The 19,853-nt window shown below is 36.3% G+C and overlaps 1 protein-coding gene across 1 annotated transcript in view; it reads right to left on the bottom strand.

Moving 5' to 3' along the window:
* Positions 1–19,853, bottom strand: part of LOC117295130 (nicotinamide/nicotinic acid mononucleotide adenylyltransferase 1-like) — a 46,284-nt gene that overhangs the window by 16,914 nt on the left and 9,517 nt on the right. The window contains exons 3-5 of the mRNA XM_033777694.1: positions 14,163–14,251; positions 8,675–8,791; positions 4,520–4,667 (exon numbers count right to left, since the gene is read on the bottom strand). Coding sequence (XP_033633585.1) covers positions 4,520–4,667; positions 8,675–8,791; positions 14,163–14,251 — 354 coding nt within the window. The remainder of the gene's footprint in view (positions 1–4,519; positions 4,668–8,674; positions 8,792–14,162; positions 14,252–19,853) is intronic.

Here is a 19,853-nt window from a genome sequence, read left to right as displayed (position 1 = left end):
CTGTTTTTCAAATTGTATATGAGATAATATAGTCCATGGGCGTTCAAGTGTTATATTTGTTTAGTGAGCAATGAGTGCTTATGAATAATGCTACCATTAGTAACTTGACCAATCTGTATGCATGATAGGAATCAAGGCCAGCTACGATGAAAGGACAATCTCATTAGTATAACACGTCATTAATTAGTTATGTTTACTTGAATAATTATCTGGTACTTGGGAGTAAAATACAATTTTTGAAGAAAAAAGCACACCTTTGGTTTTTGGAACAGTTCGGTTGTTTAAATCCAACATAAATGTAGATTTACATGATAAAACTAACCTGTGCAGAATTAATTTATAAAGGTGATCGCGCTTTTGAGAAGAGGAATAATCTCTAAAAGTGTTACCTCAGATTAAAAAATTGGAGGTATTTTTACAAGTACACCGTGCAATCTTTCTCAAAATTCTTTATACTATTGAATGCTACTGTGCGCTTCTACCCAAAGGTGTTTATTACCAATAATTATAAGAGTGATTACCAAACATACACCTTCCCTTGTGAGGTCCTTTGTATTTAGTTCAATGGATATCTTTGTTATTGCAGATTTTGTCCATCGATTCATACTTTTCCTCTTATTTTGATCACATCAAGTCAATTAATTCAGAAGTTATATGTTTGTGCCAAGAGGAAGTTTACAACCAAAATAAAAACAACAAAAATAAAAACCAAAAAAAATAAACACAACCAAACAACTGCTAATTCCACATAATTTGTTTTTATCTAGGATTTGTAAACTCATCTTGTTTCTCTATGTTTTCTACCCGGTGGATTTTTTTATATATATTCCCTAATGAAAACAACCACCCCACCATCATATTCACCCACTGCTAATTGTTATCTCGGATTTGTAAACTCATTTTGTTTTCTACCCAATGGAATCATTTTGATACATTCCCTAATGAAAACAACCAATCTACTCCCAGCAATTTCACAGAAAAAACCCTCTTTGATGAACTGAATTAATTCCCACTCCTAATTCTAATCAGATTAACGCTGCTGCTGAACCGCCTCCGGATCTTACCAGTGTTCTACGATCCACATCAGTACCATGGGGGAATCTTTTCTTAAACATCAGCGATGAGTTTAAGATCAAAATGTCATCAGGCACCAGACGGGAGTCCGGAGTCCCTGCTACCCTGAGTTTAGTCAACAACCATTCCCTCACTTCCGTCGCTCGACTAATTTGCTTTTAAACCGCAGCCCGTAGTTTTTTTATGTCTCGGGGCGTTTTTTCTTACAACCCAGGAGCTGACGAGGCTGGACAGCTTTAGAAGGTTGCTGATGGGATGTTGGGATGGTTGGAGAAAGTCATCAAATATTACCTGTTTTGAATTCCTGCTAGGAATCAATGATAGTATTGCTAGTGTCCGTCCCTTAATAGTCAGAATTTTCATTTAAACAAGCACGATATTCAGTCTTTGGCAAAAAAAGTTGGAACATTTCACTGAGGGTTTAATATCTTTCAAGCTATTTAATCACATTTTCCCATATTTTTCTAAGGGAAAAACAAAATTGGAAATCAGACTTAAAGGCAGTGGACACTATTGGTAATTACTCAAAATAATTATTAGCATAAAACCTCACTTGGTAACGAGTAATGGGGAGAGGTTGATAGTAACAAACATTGTGAGAAACGGCTTCCTCTGAAGTGAAGTAGTTTAAAATTGAGAAAGAAGTAATTTTACATGAATTTGATTTTTGAGACCTCAGATTTAGAATTTGAGGTCTCGAAATCAACCATCTTAAAGCACACAACTTTGTGTGACAAGGGTGTTTTTTCTTTCATACATGTAGTTATCTCACAACTCCGACGACCAATCGAGCTCAAATTTTCACAGGGTTGTTATTTTATGCATTTGTTGAGATACACCAAGTGAGAAGACTGGTCTTTGACAATATTACCAATAGTGTCCATTGTCTTTAATGTAGGAAAAAATACAATGACTGCTTGAACAAGTCAGGAAATTTTTAACTGCAGTCTATTCATCACACTTGGAATAATAATTGTTCCACTTCCTCTTAATGCATTTAAAAATCATGTATTAATACAGCAGGCAATATGTTAAAAGTGAGAAATGTCTCAACGGGTGTTCTGTTTTGATTAAGACTTGCTGACTTATGTGAAATGTACTTCCTCCAAGCAAAAAAAACCAAAACAAAAACACCCCCATGGATGACAGAGATGCAATGATGGCAGGACAACTAGTGCTCTGATCGATTCCTTAAAAACAACAACCATGTCACAGCAAAGAGTTTCAGCATGATTGCAAACCAAACACTTAGGATGTTGGTTTACAAGGTCTAGGAGCATCCCTGTTGAGGTAGGACAGGGAGAATTGAAGGCTGGGTTTGGGATCAGTTCTTACATATTCACTACAATTCTAGGCTTGCTTATCACACATCAGCGTGAGGGTAACAACTTATATACACCTCTGATGCCATTTTAATCATTTTTACCTTATCAATGATTTGAATGGCAAAAATTGGAATTGTCATTTAAAACAAAAATGTGGTTATTCATTTATTGCTTTGTATCAAACAAACCAAATTATAAGCATGAATAATGATTTTTTTTATTTTGCTTGGATCTTTAAAACTGATTTTGTCTTTTTGATTCAATTATACCAAGTTTATGTGTTGGTTTCTTGGGGTAGTAAAACATGTAAGATGTGGGCAGATCTTTGGGGTCCAGACACAGGCAGACGTCAAGCATCAAACACATTGAAATCAGTAACATTCCTGTATATGGGCCTTCTTATTTATAGAAATGCATCATAGGTCAATGGAGTCATGCATGATATTGGATCCTTGGAAAAAAAGTAGGAATATTTTATTGAGTACTTGTAAGGACTGACCTACATGGTGAAGGCTTTAATAGACATTTCAGGCTATTAAAAAAAATCAAATTTTTCCAAGAACCCCCCTCCCCCCCCCCCACCACCAAAAAAGGGAAAACGGACTAAAGTAGGAAACATTTCATGCCTGTGGATTTCCAGTAATTCACAAATTCATCCTCCAGCAAGAATTTATATTCTTGTTTGTGAGTGATGTTGTTGTGTGGATTGTCAATATTTCAAAAGTTCATCTCCTGACGTGAATTTATATTCTTGTTTGTTGAGTGCCAGTGGTGCGTAATAAACTGTGAAATCAGATACGTGTACATCCACAGACCATGTAAACGTTGCTGATGACTGACATAAATATAACCCAAATAGCTGGACTGACAACTTGTGGAGAGAGCTCTTATAGTGATGAGTATAGCAATCAGTCAGGTATCAGTGGTATAATCACTGTGTAGTTTGGCATAGTGTAGGTAATCAGGGTGAGGTAAGCTATGTTTCCTGTTGTTCATCTATCCACAGTGCTGATGAGATCGCGGCTAATATAAATACAAATACTCTGCAAAGTAGAACATTGTCCTGTTGTCGCTACCAAATTTTAGTGTAGAGAAAGGGTGTATCTGATACACCCTTAAAGGCACTGGACACTATTGGTAATTGTCAAAACACCCTTGTCACACGAAGTTGTGTGCTTTCAGATGCTTGATTTCGAGACCTCAACTTCTAAATCTGAGGTTTCAAAATCAAATTCGTGGAAAATTACTTCTTTCTCAAAAACTACGTCACTTCAGAGGGAGCGGTTTCTCACAATGTCTTATACTATCAACCTCTCCCCATTACTCGTTACCAAGTAAGGTTTTATGCTAATAATTATTTTGAGTAATTACCAATAGTGTCCACTGCCTTTAACAACGCACAACGCATTTAAATTTTCTACCAAAGCAACAAGTCCACAAAACATTATTTTGGTTTTTGTTTCTCTTACACCAATGTAGGTGTATACTCAGTACTTTCCAGAGTCCTATGAACAAAATGCATGTGCATTATCACGCGAGTGGGATTTGAACCCAAGACATTTGCCATTCTGGATCAGATGTCAACCACTAGTCCATCGAACGAGCCCAGTGGCTTAGAGGTGGTTTGAATCCTACTTTAAGCAGCAGGTACTGCAATGATTGAATAGATGTTAATCTTTATACGATGCAAAATTAACATATATTAAGTCCACATAACATGTACGTAGTATGTACATTGTATCAACCGAACCGTTTGAAAGAATCCCAGGATGCCTGTCGTATTCTAACAATGCAAGTTTACAGGGGCTTGTAAAAGTCAACAGCAACTGTACCCATCCTCACTCATCTAAACATGTAGATGTAATCGTACATGTCTACTTTGCGCATCAATGTTACAATGTTCAATTTTCTGTAAAATCCTCTGACAAGCCAACAAGATGAGTATCTAAACCTTGTGGATTGGAAAGAATAAATCTGTTTATAACCTTAAAAGAAAGACACAAATATTGGTTTGTTTATTACAATTCATTTGATAAAGTTTTTGTTTGCAAAGACAAGCAAAGGGCAAGCCCAAGTTGTGGCAAGAATTACCATTTCAAATGAAAATGCCATTTTCTTACCACTGTTCATATCCTGGTTTTTGTTGCTTCTCCTCCTCTTACGAGCCGGTCTTACAGGGATAGTTGTACATGAGACGGGTGATGTGAATGCCTGGTTTGGTACCTTAAATGTGTCTGAATTCGCTTCATCTCGGAAGTGTCTCAGTGTCTGCAGAGAGAAGGGAGGTGGGCAGAAAACAGAGATGGTAAAACTACAGAGGCTAACAATTTAAAACTGGTAATTGGTCTGTTTTGAACAATGTGCCAGAAAAAGTAACACCCGTTTCAGACAGGCACGGCAGAGTCACGCTGAACCAAATAAATTAGGAGCGACTCTAGGTCGACAACAATAAATTTTGGTTTCAGGCAGGCGAACTTAACATACATGTAATATTTACATTAGGTTCAGTTCATGACAAGATCGATGTCTGAAACAATCGTTCCAAACGACTGTGACAGTCGATCTTTCAACTTCTAGCGCATCCAGTCACTCCAGCACTGTTTCAGATGTCAAACTTTTTGCATACTAATTCAGAATTTGGTTCAGCATGTATGAAACAGGTGTAAGAGACTAAGAGAACAACGTTTAACAAAATGGTGAGCTTATTAAGTCAGTCAATTGTACATCTTATCTGCCATGTTTCATAACTTTCAATAACTAAAATGAAGACCAAAAGGGCAGTTATCGAAACACAATATTTGTAACGTTATTCAATATTATCAGATACTGCAAATCGCACAGGTGCCAACTAACCCACCCCACATTCTCTAGCCATTACCAGCATGTACAATGTATAAAGACGGCATACACCGAGGCATTCATTTGATAAAATAAAAATAATATTCACTGAATCTCAGGCACAGGATATGAACAGCTCCCCTTCCCCTACGGCCGACACGTATCCAATTTTAAAAACTACAACATGATCAACATAATCGAAGAGAGTACCCTCCCGCAAGACCCCTTCAGCAATTTCATCAGCGCGAGGAGAGTGTGGCGCAGGGAGAGAATGAAAACACCATCAGGTTTAGACGTCGCTCCTGGTATCGATTGAACAATCCTCAAAGAAGAAAACCAACTCCAGCAGCCAGGCTTGTCACACGTTGATGTGTGGTGCCGCCATCGTTTTGTCAGTTAGGGGTCAGTTTTAAATTAAATTGTGGCTGACAATCTTTTCCGACTTATGCTTCTGGATGGAGGGGAGGGGGTGTTTATAATATCACTTGCTGCTTCAAGACCTGTTACCCACACATAAACAAGTTCATAGATGGCATCTTGAGTGTTGTTTGTAACTATACACTCGTTAATCTTTGATTTCTTAATTTGTTTTCATTGCTGTGTAGGGGTGGATTTCAATTAAAATTTTCTTATGAGATGCTTTTAAAAGCACACAAATTTGCTGGTCATCGAAAACAAATTGCAAAGAACTTCTACAGGACAGTTCCCTGCTTGTTGAAGTTAGGCAAAGGATTTCTTTTGAGAATTTTTTCTGTAAGTCTGTTCAGTAAGATCATCCCAGCATCAAGTTTGGACTGCAAGTAATTCACGATTTTAATACTGAAACTTTATCTTAATAGCACATCTATCAAGGAAGTCTGGCCACTGTCTCTTTAAAGCAATGTAAGAATATTGTAAAAAATATCAAGAATTTAAGAAACAGCTTGAAACATACACTTAATTCCTTATTACACTTTGTTCTTTCTCATATAGTCACGATAATACACTATTTTAATGCACAGTACATGCACTTTATTTTTAAATTAGGACCTAACTCTTCTTCAACAGCTTTTAATTGTATTGATCTGTACATATTTCTGCAGTTAATTTAGTAAAAGGATACAACTACCCACCAAGTATATTTGTATAATGACTTCTGTAATTCAATTGGTCTTAAAGTTATTAAATGCTAATTTGATACTTACATGTATAAAATACAGAGGACTGAAATTGGTAAAAAGTACAATGTAAAAACACAATAATGTATATCCAGTAGCTATTTGTAGATGTGCCATCATCTTATCTAACCTTGTGTACTTTCTGGTTTTAAATTTATATTATAGTTCAAGTTTTTTTAAACCTCCAACCTCTTAGTGCTTAATGGTTTAGCATTTCATTAGGTTTACTGCAATGTCCCGCAGTGCACAGCATAACAAGATTCCCACATTAGACAACCCAAGTCTTCTATTAGTCAATTATCTAGACTAATTGGATTGATTTTTTTGTACACATTGTCAAGACTCTCTAAATGCAATTATTTCCTAAGAATTATGACCTCCAATGTCTAATTCTATCATCCTTGATAGACCAGACTCAATTCTCACTCAATTATTGTAGTATTTTATAAAGAAGACGAAATAAGGAGGGGAAAAAACAACAAGAAAATAGTGGTGACCTTTCATAAGCGTCATTGTGGTAACAAAAGATCCGTTAGCGTGGGCTACTAAATTGAATTATGCAATCTGAGACGATGATTAAATTACCACAAATGAACTAATGCAATAATGAAGCTGTACGTAGATTTAAGAAATCACTCTTGGTTTTCAAATGAGCCTAAAGAATTGTTCATTATGGGACAGTTGGTGAGGGTGCCCTGCACATTGACAATGTACATGGTGGCAAAAGCTACAATACTTGTGCATATAAGGAACCACAGACTGGAAACCTATCTTCTATGCTTACATAATGTACCTCCATGTATGTAGTTAGCAAAACATATTTTATCACGAGCCTGCTCTGGGCCAAATTTCATAACACTAAATTGTTAACATTAAAACTTGCTAAGCGCAGAAAATTTTGCTTGGAAGAATCAATCAGGTAACAGCCATTTACATGTTTACATTGTTGCGAATGGTGCCCCTCTCATTTTTTCTTAGTAATGGAATTTGCTAAACATTTCCCCCCTGCAGCTCAATGAAAATGGGCCACACTATAGCCTAATTTATACATATTGAATGAAAACTGCTTTGGACTAGTAAACACAAGTCTTGCTAAAAATTTAATGAGCAAATAAAAAAATATATCATGGTACCAATATAAAATGTTATTATGGTGTTTTTAGAAAACACGCTTAAAAGTTTTGATTCGTTAAGTGAGTGAATTTTAGTTTATTTGACCTTTAAATCAAATTTTGATATCTGAAAGCGAATAACATTGAATAAATTTAAAATCCAAGTTACTAAAATTTCTTTCAGGCAAATCAAAAGCACAGTTTACTAGACCGACCCGCTTCTTTTTATAGAGCTGAAGTGCAAGGTCTGGTGTATACCCATGTATGAAGGCATGTTACGGCTTCACTATAAGGGAGTTAAGTGTCAGCCAGAGGGATGTTTGGGTTTCATGTAGCCACTCTAGTCAGTTAAATTTGAATATATATTTGAACATATTACAGTCTGTAATTGAGTACAACCCAGATAAAGTCAAAACCAGCGATAAACACTACATGTAAATTCTGCCTCTTCATACATTGATCAATCAGAGTATTAATGACTACGCCATCCTACAAAACCATAATTTTAAAATCCCATTCAAGTTTTCAACAACCTGCCACCATCTACATCGCTGTATTGGACAATGTATGTTCCTCACAGTGCACTGCTCGATGGATCAATGATAGGGATCCACACCCACCATAGAAGTTGCTGTAGGGCTCGATAGATCTAATAAAATAATATATAACAGACTTGTGCAAGTCCAGCACGTATTTGAACATTGGGACCCATTAACATGCACAAGTTTCTTTCCATCATCCATTAGGGTGGCACGGTTGGCTTGTGCGTAAAGCGCTCGCCTCTCACCAAGGTGACCCCGGTTCGATTCCCGGTCGGGGCCATATGTGAGTTGAGTTGTGCGTTGGTTCTCTGCTGTGCCACGAGGGTTTTCCAGACAATCCGGTTTTCCTCCCTCAGAAAAAAATCAAACACTTTCGATCTTGGTCATAATGGGTTGATGTGGCTGGTAGCTGAATGCGCCCTTGCTTGCCTGCTTCTCGAACACGTTGTAGCCGCGTCCTTCGCAATTCAGCTCTTAGCTGCGAGTAAGGACGATTAGCAACCCAAATTATTATTATTAATGTTATAATTATTATTAAAGCAAAGTGGGTGGAACCAAAGTTGTCCCACAAATGTTTGAATACGTGCGAGACTCGTCTGATTTTAGAGAGGACATTTAATACTAACCTTTGCTGTTTCTGTCCACCCTTCTTGTTCAGTTTCCCATGAATTTAGTTTGATCCAATCAGATGTCTTCAAAGCTTGACTGCACATCTCTAATCTATGCTTAGCGGAAACAAGACCCTGAAACAATACAAAAACAATCAAAGTGGTTCAGCTTTAGATACTTGTTATAGAAAAACAATAATTAATTATCACATTACGGACGCGTGTCGTAGCCCAGTGGTCTCGCTCAATGGTCTCAAGCTCAGGTGTTTATGATCGACAGAGTGTGGGTTCGAGTCCCAGTCTTGACACCTGTGTCCCAAGACACTTGACCATTATTGATTCATCCTGTGAGACAGTGAGTGGGATGTAAACCTGTTAGTTCTTTGTGTTGTGAAACAGATCCAAAGGTTTGCCCTGGTGTTTCTAGCATGAATGGCAGCAGATTGCGGTGTACACATGTAACACCCCCAGAACCCTACATGGTGCTATAAGTCTAAATATAAAATAAACTATAGCATACCTGTATTGAAACATAACAAACCCTTAGAGGTGCCCATAACAAAGTGCTATAAGAACTGATAAGATGGGTAGTTTTAAAGAAAATAAGCACAAATTTCAGTTTATTGCAAACATGTAGGAACTACAAGAACACACACAGCTCTTTGATGCAGTCACTGTGCAGACATTCCTTTGTTCTGTTCCCAAAATCCTGTTCTTCAGCTCTGTAAATAACACTATGTGGACGTGTGTAATTCCACATAGTTTCAAGTCCCTACATTATGTGGACTTCTCTTGTTTGCTCTCATATCCACACTTTGTATAGCGTTAAAACACTATACTAACCAGTGCATTCAAAGCGCTCACATTTACATTGTGCGTACATGATTCATGAACCAACAATTTCACAGTAAACTTTGAGACTGTCCCAGGCAGGAAAACAGGGGAAAAAACATCCCAGTTTCCTGTATTTTACAATTAATTTCACACCCTGGTCCTTCTTTATTCCAACCCAGAACTACATGTGCATGCGTTCAACACATTCCACAAAACAAGTAAGTCAAATACAATGTACAGGTGGCGGCTTTCATTAATTTGAAATGCAGTCAATTACAAAAAGTGTGAACACTATTCAAGACGGGAATAAAGACTTTGATGAAGTCTCACCGGCAGACGGTTCTCAATAGACATCCACCTGAGCTCAAAATTACAAATTTTTAATAAACTGCTACATGATGTTATAACATAAAGTTAGACATAAATAGGTTTTGCGGAGCAAACATTTATACCTAGTATTAAAGACACTGGACACTATTGGTAATTGTCAAAGATCAGTCTTCTCACTTGGTGTATCTCAACATATGCATAACATAACAAACCTGTGAAAATTTGAGCTCAATCGGTCATTGAAGTTGCGAGATAATAATGAAAGAAAAAACACCCTTGTCACACGAAGTTGTGTGCTTTCAGATGCTTGATTTCGAGACCTTAAGTTCTAAATCTGAGGTCTCTAAATCAAATTTGTGGAAAATTACTTCTTTCTCGAAAACTACGTCACTTCCGCGGGATTTGTTTCTCACAATGTTTTATACTATCAACAGCTCCCCATTACTCGTTTCCAAGTAAGGTTTTATGCTAATAATTATTTTTAGTAATTACCAATAGTGTCCACTGCTTTTAAGTAATTGTTCATTGTAAATGTACTGTAGTTTTGAGTTGCAGTCACTTAAAGGCACTGGACACCTTTGGTAACTTAAAGGCCAGTATTCTCACCTCTCAGTATCTCAACGATGCATAAAATTACAAATCTGTGAAAAGTTTTGCTCAAATTTGGTCATCTGCAAAATACTGAAAGCAAAGACAACCTTGGTGCACAAATTTGCCTGCTTTCAGATGCCTGAAAAAGACTTAACAGTAAGGAATTAACTCTTTCACGAAAACTATGTTACTTCAGAGGGAGTCGTTTTCTACAATTTCTATTATATCAACAGCTCTCCATTACTCGTTACCAAGTAACTTTTTATGGTAATATTTGTTTTGAGTCATTACCAAAAGGGGCTTTCCAAGGCAAGTTTTGTTGAAGGTTTGTCTCCATGTTGCCCTCTTTTCAGATTTATGAATAACAAATTCTGAAGTGTGAAAATGCAAGAGGATTTGTGATAAGCAGGCTCACCAGTACCACTATGTACACCTTGAGAAAGAGAACGAGTCCAGGGCAAGCTTGAAGACCAATATTTTTTGCTTATGTAATTATAGTTAAGTTATTAAATGTATCAGTAATTATCATTGTTGAGCCAAAGAGCATGGATTTCCTGCAGACACAATTTGTACACACTCAAGGGAAGAAAACTGCTCATTTTTTATAAACTTTAGATATACATAAACGGGGCACGACTTAAACCTTGCACACATTTTAAAATGTAAATGTTCCTGTATGAAGTGCAACATGTACATGTAATGTACATGTCTCTTGCCTTCCATGAAATACCCTGAATGTCATGGTCAATCTTCTTGAGAAGTAACTATAAAATAGTCAACTTGTAGCTACAGCCATGTGTACAAATCTCATTTGGAAGGATTGTTGGAGCTGAAGAAAAGAGCTTGGGCCAGTGTGGTCTTGCAGCATTCTCCTAAATGTGAGCAGAGTAGGCTATACTGCTGATTGAAACATCAAGACTATTACACATGGGTGTACCTGCAAGTTTACTATTCTAACGTTTACTGATTTCCCACACCATGCAAACCTTCAAATTTAACTTGTCAATCTTTGTGTGATTTTTTTTTTTTTACAGTACATGTATATTTCAAAGAGCAGGTGATGTACTATGTATACTTGTGTACTTATAACAAGAGACAAGAATTAAGGTGTCAGCCATTAAATCTCATGTGCATGCTTGTTTTTATTGCCAGGTCCCTTTGGCTTCACCGGTAATAGACACCGTGTGGTGGAGTCAGTGCTTTGGAGTAGACACTTCCAAAGCCGTTTATTGGGATGCAATGTTTTGTAAGTCCGCGGCGAACTTATTTGAATTGAATTGTTCTTGGATTCCCGGTAGACATCAGGAAGGTCCTCAAGTGTTATCACTTCACTGGAGGAAAAGAATTGTGTGTAGTGGCATTTTGTCCACTCGGTTGTAAACCTTTTGAGTTGGCTGACTCCTTTCATTGTTGAAATGTTTTCTGTTCAACAAAAGAGTAAAATTGAGAGAAATAAATTTTGACCCTGTCCGTGCTAGACAGCGAACAACAAATACTTTGTGTCATGAGTCTTTCATTATTTGTCCGGGATAAATAGGCAATAAAAACCAAACTCAAATTAAAACAGGATTTTCAGTATAGAAAATCAGATTAACATCAAGCAAACAAAGCCTGGACTGTTTTTCCAGTACATATTTATTTGGTAACCTACACCTTACAATTTGATAGACTTTATATAGCGAGGATACGTTCAATATTTGTACAGATTCAAGTTAAGAAGATCTGTTGGTAATTGCATTCAGTATATAATATTAGAAGCAATTAGCATTGACTGTGAAGCAATGAAAACAAGATGCAGAGTAAAGCATTCTATTAAGGAAGAGAGTTAAGTAACAACGGGATAGCAAGGTCAACACACAGCCTGAGATTCAATGAGATTCATTGATAACAGTTACAACATGGCAAGAGAAATCTAGAGGCTGAGGAATGTTATAGTACATAATGAATGTATCATGTACATTCAATCCTGATATGAACTGAGCTGAAAGATTTATACAACACGCACAACTCTAGTCATAGAACATTAAACGCCAACGCACCAAAACATTTGCCAATAAGGAATTTAGGCATCTGTAAGAAGACCTTATCAACAGCTGATCTGAAAACCATGGTACATTAGTAGATGACAATGTCAAATTCAGTACATTCCACTAACTGTTGAATACAGAATAATGTAATGTTTCTATTTGTGACTGAGTTGTATATAATATGTACAACACTTTTGGGGGTAAAAATGTCTGTGCTTGGGTATTATTATAGAGTTAGTTATTTTGGCTGTGTTAGTTGGTGAATATAAAGAGCTTACCAGATGAACCTGTTTTTAGGGAGAGGCTGTAAAAATGTTTTCCCAGATCCTCTTTAAATTGTTTACATACTTTTAATTTACTTGTTTTTCTAACTTTTTCTTTAATGTTCTTTGTAATATTTGTCATGGCCAAATAAATAAACAATAATAAATTCATATTTTCAATGTTGTAGCTAATATCTGCTATATTGAATCTTAATAGTGGTATGAAGTCAGTAATTAAGAGGTTCAGAGGTTCTGAAGTCAGTAATTAATTCAAGTTTGTAAATTTTGCAGGACTTGCAACAGATGATTATAATACAGACAACTGGTACATCCCAACAATTTATCTGAGAAGCTTCAATTTTCAAGTAAAGCTGAAGACGCTAGCCTTTTATAAACTATCAAAATGTTGTGTTTTCAAGACATGGGTGCCAAAATAGTAGTGCATACTATCTGCCTTCATTCCTGCCTGGAGGAGTAAACAACCGTGCAAATTAATAAATCTTTAAACGCCTGCCATGAATATTTGTGCATTATCAGTTATGCCCTACTGACTGTCATTTGGTCCGAGCCAGCTGCGGTCAAGCAGATATTTCAGGGTAGAGGAAGAGGTATAGATTTCAGCCTCGTTTGCCTCGTGTGTTCCGGTTTTGTAGAAGGCCATACATTGAACTTTACAAACCTTGCTTTGAGAGACGGAGACACTAAGGCGTCTTCATTCTTCACGTTTTATTTTTGAAGTTAGTGTGGGGGCGCATGTTGCTTTGTGCTTTCTTGCTTAATTAATGAGAGGGTAACAAATTAATTGAGATGATTTTAGAAACCAAACGGCCAAAGAATCCAATAAAAAATTCCTTGTGTTATTATAGCCTAGAGACCAGACAAGCATGCTGTCAGATTGCTTCATTTTCAACACACAGATTTAAATTTCAAATAACAAAACTTTTTGAGAAGGTTTTTGTTGATTCTCCCTACAGTATGTTTTCAATAGAAACCTATTCCCCCCCCCCCCCCGAGTCCTTTCTTTTCTTACTAAGAAGCTTTCTAAATCTATCAAAACCCAACAGAACATGCTCACTGATTGACCTAATAACTATCATCACTACCACAATAAATCTTGATTGTACCATTTTTGGAGATTCCCTGTGTCTGCGCATTTTAGAAAACACAGCTGATGACACCATGGGAAAACTATAGCCATGTCATATAATGCAAGGTTTGTCCTGCCTTCAAAAGTTTATCGTTAGATTCACAAAAAACAGCCAATCATGAACAACAATATTCCTTGCCATAAAAAAGTTACCAAACAAGTTACCACAAACATATCATTTTATAGGCTGTGATAAGCTATCGTCTTTTTAAAGCTTCTCAGCAGTTATTTTTGCTTTTAAACAGAAAAATCAGAGGAAGCAAGTAAGCTCATTCTTTCTGATGCGAAATCAAAATTTCCTTTTATATCTGTACCTTCTTTCCATAAGCATCATGTACTGGTGAGATGATACCTGATATCACTTGGAAGTTGCCAATCCGATGAAGATAATCCTTGGCAATTTCTACGAGAGACGAAAGAGAAAAGACAAATAAACAGTCAGTGCATCTCCAGTTGTAATATACACACTAATGGGTGGTCAAATCAAACTCGGAAACTGATTAACGATGTTATGATTTAGGGGGCAAGTGCAATGTCAAGTAACCTAGTTTAAACTACTGCTAAGCACAATAAATCACAAACAGATAATCAGTCAAATGTACAACCATGGAACAATACACTATACACATTCAAATGCAAAATTACATGAGGAATACTTAAGTATGTATTTTTTGTATTTTTCTTACATTATCAATTGTACGTAATTGGGCCTATATGGATACCGGGCTGTTAGATGCGTTTTGCCATACTGATTCAGCAATCCAACCATGACAAGATACAACAATGTAAGTTCCCCAAACAATGCAATTTCACGACTTATCATTTGGACAGTGCATTGTACCATGCACACTTATGTATACACCTTATTTATAGTTGGTAAGAAACAAATACAATTTAAAATACAAAGATCTCAGTTAATACTCTATTTTCATATGAAATTCTGTTGGTCATGTGCCACGGAGTTGACCGTCTTATCAATGTTCACACTGTCCATTTCAGGCTGCAATATAATTAGTTACAATGTGTGTTGTTAATAAATTGGAATTCATCTTGGCTGTCTGATTTAAAGATGCTAGACCATTTTTGTTGTTGCAGAATTGACCTAAATAACTTATTTAAAGCTTCAATTATGTTGTAAGATTTTATTTAGGGTATTGTCGGCCAAGTCAATATTGTCAAAGACAAGTAGGCCAACAAGTTTGTTTGAATGTTAAAATGTATTTTATGCAATTTCCGTGGCATGTGGAAGCTTGTTTTGTATTATTCATTTTTAAACTCCGTTTCTAGCAAATATTTTACACAAAATAAACTCCTTTCAATGGCCAAATCTGGCCATGCAACTTTAAAACTATAACCCCAAACATGTAGCTCCGTCATGCACACCAACCATCCCTCAAGCCAAAAGTAATCCATTCCTTGTATTTTCCTCCTGCTCACAAAGATGAAACCGATCGTTCCACAAACGACCGGCACATCGTTTCCGGGACAAACAACCTCCAAAAAGCTTGTATCGATCTTGGATTTTACAGAGACGCTGTTCTACACTTAATGGTCCCCAAGGTTTGTTGGACTGTGTATGTATTAACCTGTTGTCATAGGGTTGGTTAGAATGCATTGAGGAATGGTCTTATTCATGCAGATCAATGCAAATTCAGTCGGTTTTATCCACTGAGATGAAATGATCCTTTTAAGGATGAGATAAATGTTTGTACTTTACTTGGGATGCGTTCATTAATTCTGGCTGTATAAACAATGTCAATGTACTTTGAAATTAGATTTGGATTTCTCAGCACTCTTATTAGCGCTTCTAGCATCTTCTTAGCCCTTCTTATTAGCTCTTTTATGTGAATTGCCAAATAAATATTGCCAAATAAATTAGAGCCAAATGAGAGGAGAGAAGACAATAAAGACATTTCAGCTTTAGATGTGGGGAAAAACCGCAGAGAATTATTCCAGGGAAAACCCACGCAGTCAGGTAGGGACTGAAAACCTAATCTACATATCAGCCTCCGTTGGGATTCGAACTGGGGTCCTAGAGATAGAAAGCGAGGCAAGACACACTAACCTGGAGCTAGCATACTTTGATATAAAGATACCAATGGAAGACCAAAAACAAGAACTATTGCCTTTGAATGAAATAAAGTTACAGGATAATGAAAAGAAAACATTTGAGGAAGTTTTATGTTTGTTTATGATTGAGAAGAACTTGATTCTGTTGTTTCACATTAATCAATATGGACACAAGAAGCAATTCAACTACTCCTAGGGAGATCACATTGAATGGATCCATCTCAAAGTTTCACTGTATAACTTCCTTTGGGTCGACACCTATGTTTTAAAAGGCAAAGTATACTTTTGGTTTTTCGAACCATCGATTGTTTTAAGTACATAAAACAAAAATCTCAAAATTTCATTTCATGGTGGTTGCATTTTTAAGATATCACTAAAAATCCTGATGAATAAGTTCAAGAGGCAGGAAAAAATAGAAGCTGGAGGCTTATTAACCAAAGGTCTTTTTAACTTCCATAAAGTTTAAGAGTGTCTACCAATTCCAGACAATGCTATTCAAAGGCGCACGACAATGTACAATAAAAAATATTAAACCATTCAAAACCACATAGGCCTAACACTATGACTTAGAGAGAGGATCAAATATATGAATTAATGAAAATCATTTAAAAATTTACCCAGTCAATTCCGTTGTGGTTTTTATAATTGAAAATTTACATTACAATTTTTCAATGCAGAGAACAACCATGAAAATTAGAAAAAGAGACAACCTAAATTGAAAGTTCAAAGTGAGGCAATGAAACGCTGTTCAAAGGCGCAATAAAAAAAATTAACCATTCACAATCACATTACACATTAGAACAATAAATACTGAGAGAGGAAAACCAAAGCAATGAAGCAGCAATAAAATATACATTACAATTAAAATTCCTTTAAGACAAAAGTAACAGTGCCTTTAAACAGTTAATTACTGAAAGTGACATTGTTTTTAACAGGTAACACAAGTACTTAATGCCTCACATCCATGTGCCTCACATAGTACAGTTTATGAATGTGCGTACCCAATACTCGAGACATGCTAGTGACAACTTCCCTAAATGTCGGCTACAACGTAACCTTCAAACGATCCAGAAAACTCATTTAGACGTGGCGACTAGGAGTCAACGCTGGTGAAAATTCAGCGTGTAATTTGTTACCATGGCGAGTGGAATCCAATTTGTTTAGATTTAATGGTAGGAAACTTCCGCACGGGTTCCTTTAATCTGAACGTGGATCGCTTCTTTGGTTTGATACAAAATTTCAGACCTGTTAAATTTCAGACCTGTAAACACGTCTGAAATTGGAAACCAAAACTGATAGGGATATGTAATGAAACCTAACCCAGAACTGTCTTGTAGGCCTATACAATAAATTTATGGTGAGTTTGCTTACTAAAAGAAAACCATAAATTGTGCAGAATTACTGCACATTTCTAAATGATCCTAATCACGTTAGGGCATAATAGTGAAACATTTGTGGGTGAACATGGGTGTAAACAAACAGATTTAGTCAAAAAGTGTTAAATAACAAATTTGTTACAAAAAGTACTAATTTTTAGTTCCGTTCCATTCTCTATAAAGTAGTGGATTGGAATGATTAGGAAAGTAGAGTTTTACAAATTTGACATTTTGCTTTGTATTTGGAGCTGTACCCAAATCACCATTCTGTTATGCAACGAGGGGAGATATTTTGATGCAGTGGCAAAATTACTTGATATATATGCAGACTGGTAATATGGAAGTTGATTTGAAGATTGCAGTCAAAATGTTTAATTCATGAAGTGGAGTCCAAGGAACGTGAGGTAGCATAAACGAATAGAGATTATTAGTTGGATTAAATGAGCATCAGGCGTCTATATCTTATGGGTATATCATAGTGCATGATTCAGTTCAGTTTATTAAGAACATTATTCTGCGAGAACTTCTTGATAATTTAATCAACAATAAGCCACTACATGGTGTTAGCACGCCAGGCAGCTAGATGTACGCACACCAGGCAGCTAGTAGATGTACTTGTACATATTTTGTTTTGTATGTGTTTTGAGATCTGATTCTCATAGTGTGCTTTGTTTGAGATTTTGCATTCAGTAAAGTATAACCCCTACACAAATTATTTGTATTAAGCCCAAGGTGTTCTTGTTTAGAATGTTATAATGAGGTAATAAGATTATAATTTGCTTCCTCTTGCTCATATAATGATTAACATCAAACAAACAGAGAGCAACATTTTCAAATTGCTGGTACCTATTTTCAGAATACAAGCATGTTTCATTAAAGTGCTTCTTAAGTGTTCATTGCTGACATACACAGTGTCTGAGAGATTTTGTCAGAAAGAAAACATTTGAATTAATCTCTTCTATTTTCCTTCAACTATTTCTAGGCACACACTCTTCTACTAGGACATCAAAGTCAAGGACCCTTTCTCAAAAAGGGCGCTTCCATCAGAGAAGTCCATGGGACAATTTTGAAAGAGTACTGACACAAATATGCGCCATGGTCTGAATGAAGTTCTAGAGTGCTGGTGGTCATTCTTCATGTAGCATGACTGTTATGACAAGACATTTTGTCATAAACTACAAGTAAAAGCAATGGCTGCAGTGCACTTTGTCAACACTGCTGTCTGTCCAAGTTCCGTTACTGATTTCTAAAAATACAGCTCTTCTTATAAAATCAAATCTCTACAGCAACACTCATGATATTTGGGTGACAAATGTACCTCAACCTACTCCAATATCACTTGATGAGTTGCCCATTTGAAGTTGATGAAATTTACATTTGAAAACAGAGGTCGATAGTGTACAAAGATTGGTAATGCTGAAACAGTTCCCAAGAAGTGGTGCACAAATAATAGATGTTCCCGACCGAGACAGCAACAGCACTTGAGTCAAACATCTCAAGGGAAAACAAATTTGAGACCGGATCTGCATTTGATGCAATAAGGGATTTGCATCTAATCAAAACAACATAAAGCCAACTCCCAGGGAAGCACACCTGTACATTTCTTGGTTAATTAGTTAGTTCTTGTAAATTACACAACCTGTCTACAGGTTACACGTACATAGAACTTTGCACAGCAAGAAAAGCGCAGTGGCTCTCCGTCAAATTTTCTGGCTTCTCTCTCACAAGTTGTTACGGTATTTTCCACAAAATATTAAAATGTTGTTATTATTTATAGGCCCAAGTACAATTTAGAACTACATTTACTATCATTCACACAATTCCCATAATTTGCACACACTGTGTACAAATGTAGGAACACGTACATCAAATATAATTTTAAAAATGTAACTAAGTGAAAACAAAAAAGCAATTAAGCCATTTGTCAAAACATTTCAGAGTTTGTGGCTTCCAGCCAAATCTAGACTGAATTTGTCTTTTCAAGACGTCAAGTTTTTTTGTTATAGAAAATAAGACATGTTGACATTTGAGTGACGTTGCCCCTTCCATTTCTCAGTAAATACTACCCACATACAGTGTGTGGGATGAAGAGTATTGTTGATTGCATGGAGTCAGGTAGCGGATTTAACACAATCTGCTCAGCAAACAGTCTACCAATCTTCATCATGAATGCACTAAAAACTGGAGAAAATTGCTTGTTCACAGCTCTTCAGATAAAAAGCAAACATTCTACACAAATACTGAGTCAGGAGATGAAGCAATGGCATTTCAGGTTTCTGTTGGGGTTTCTATTACCACAATTTAAACTTTTGTTTTGCTTCAAAGATGTTGTTCTTCAATCAAGTGAAGCACCTAACAGCCTGCATGGGTTTGATTTGCACCTACTTTATATCATTCTGCATGTACTTTTTTTATGGAAAATATTAATAAACCAAATGTTTTTGGCCAACAATGTCAAGATCTGTTAAAAACAGCAAACATCAGTATAAATGATCCAATGATTAAAGACAGTAGACACTATTGGTAATTTTCAAAGACCAGTCTTCTCACTTCCTGTAT

Source organism: Asterias rubens, chromosome 9 (genome assembly GCF_902459465.1).
Source record: "Asterias rubens chromosome 9, eAstRub1.3, whole genome shotgun sequence".
Lineage (NCBI taxonomy): Eukaryota > Metazoa > Echinodermata > Asteroidea > Forcipulatida > Asteriidae > Asterias > Asterias rubens.
Note: the sequence above shows the minus strand (reverse complement) of the source record. Positions and strands in the feature narration are given on the sequence as shown.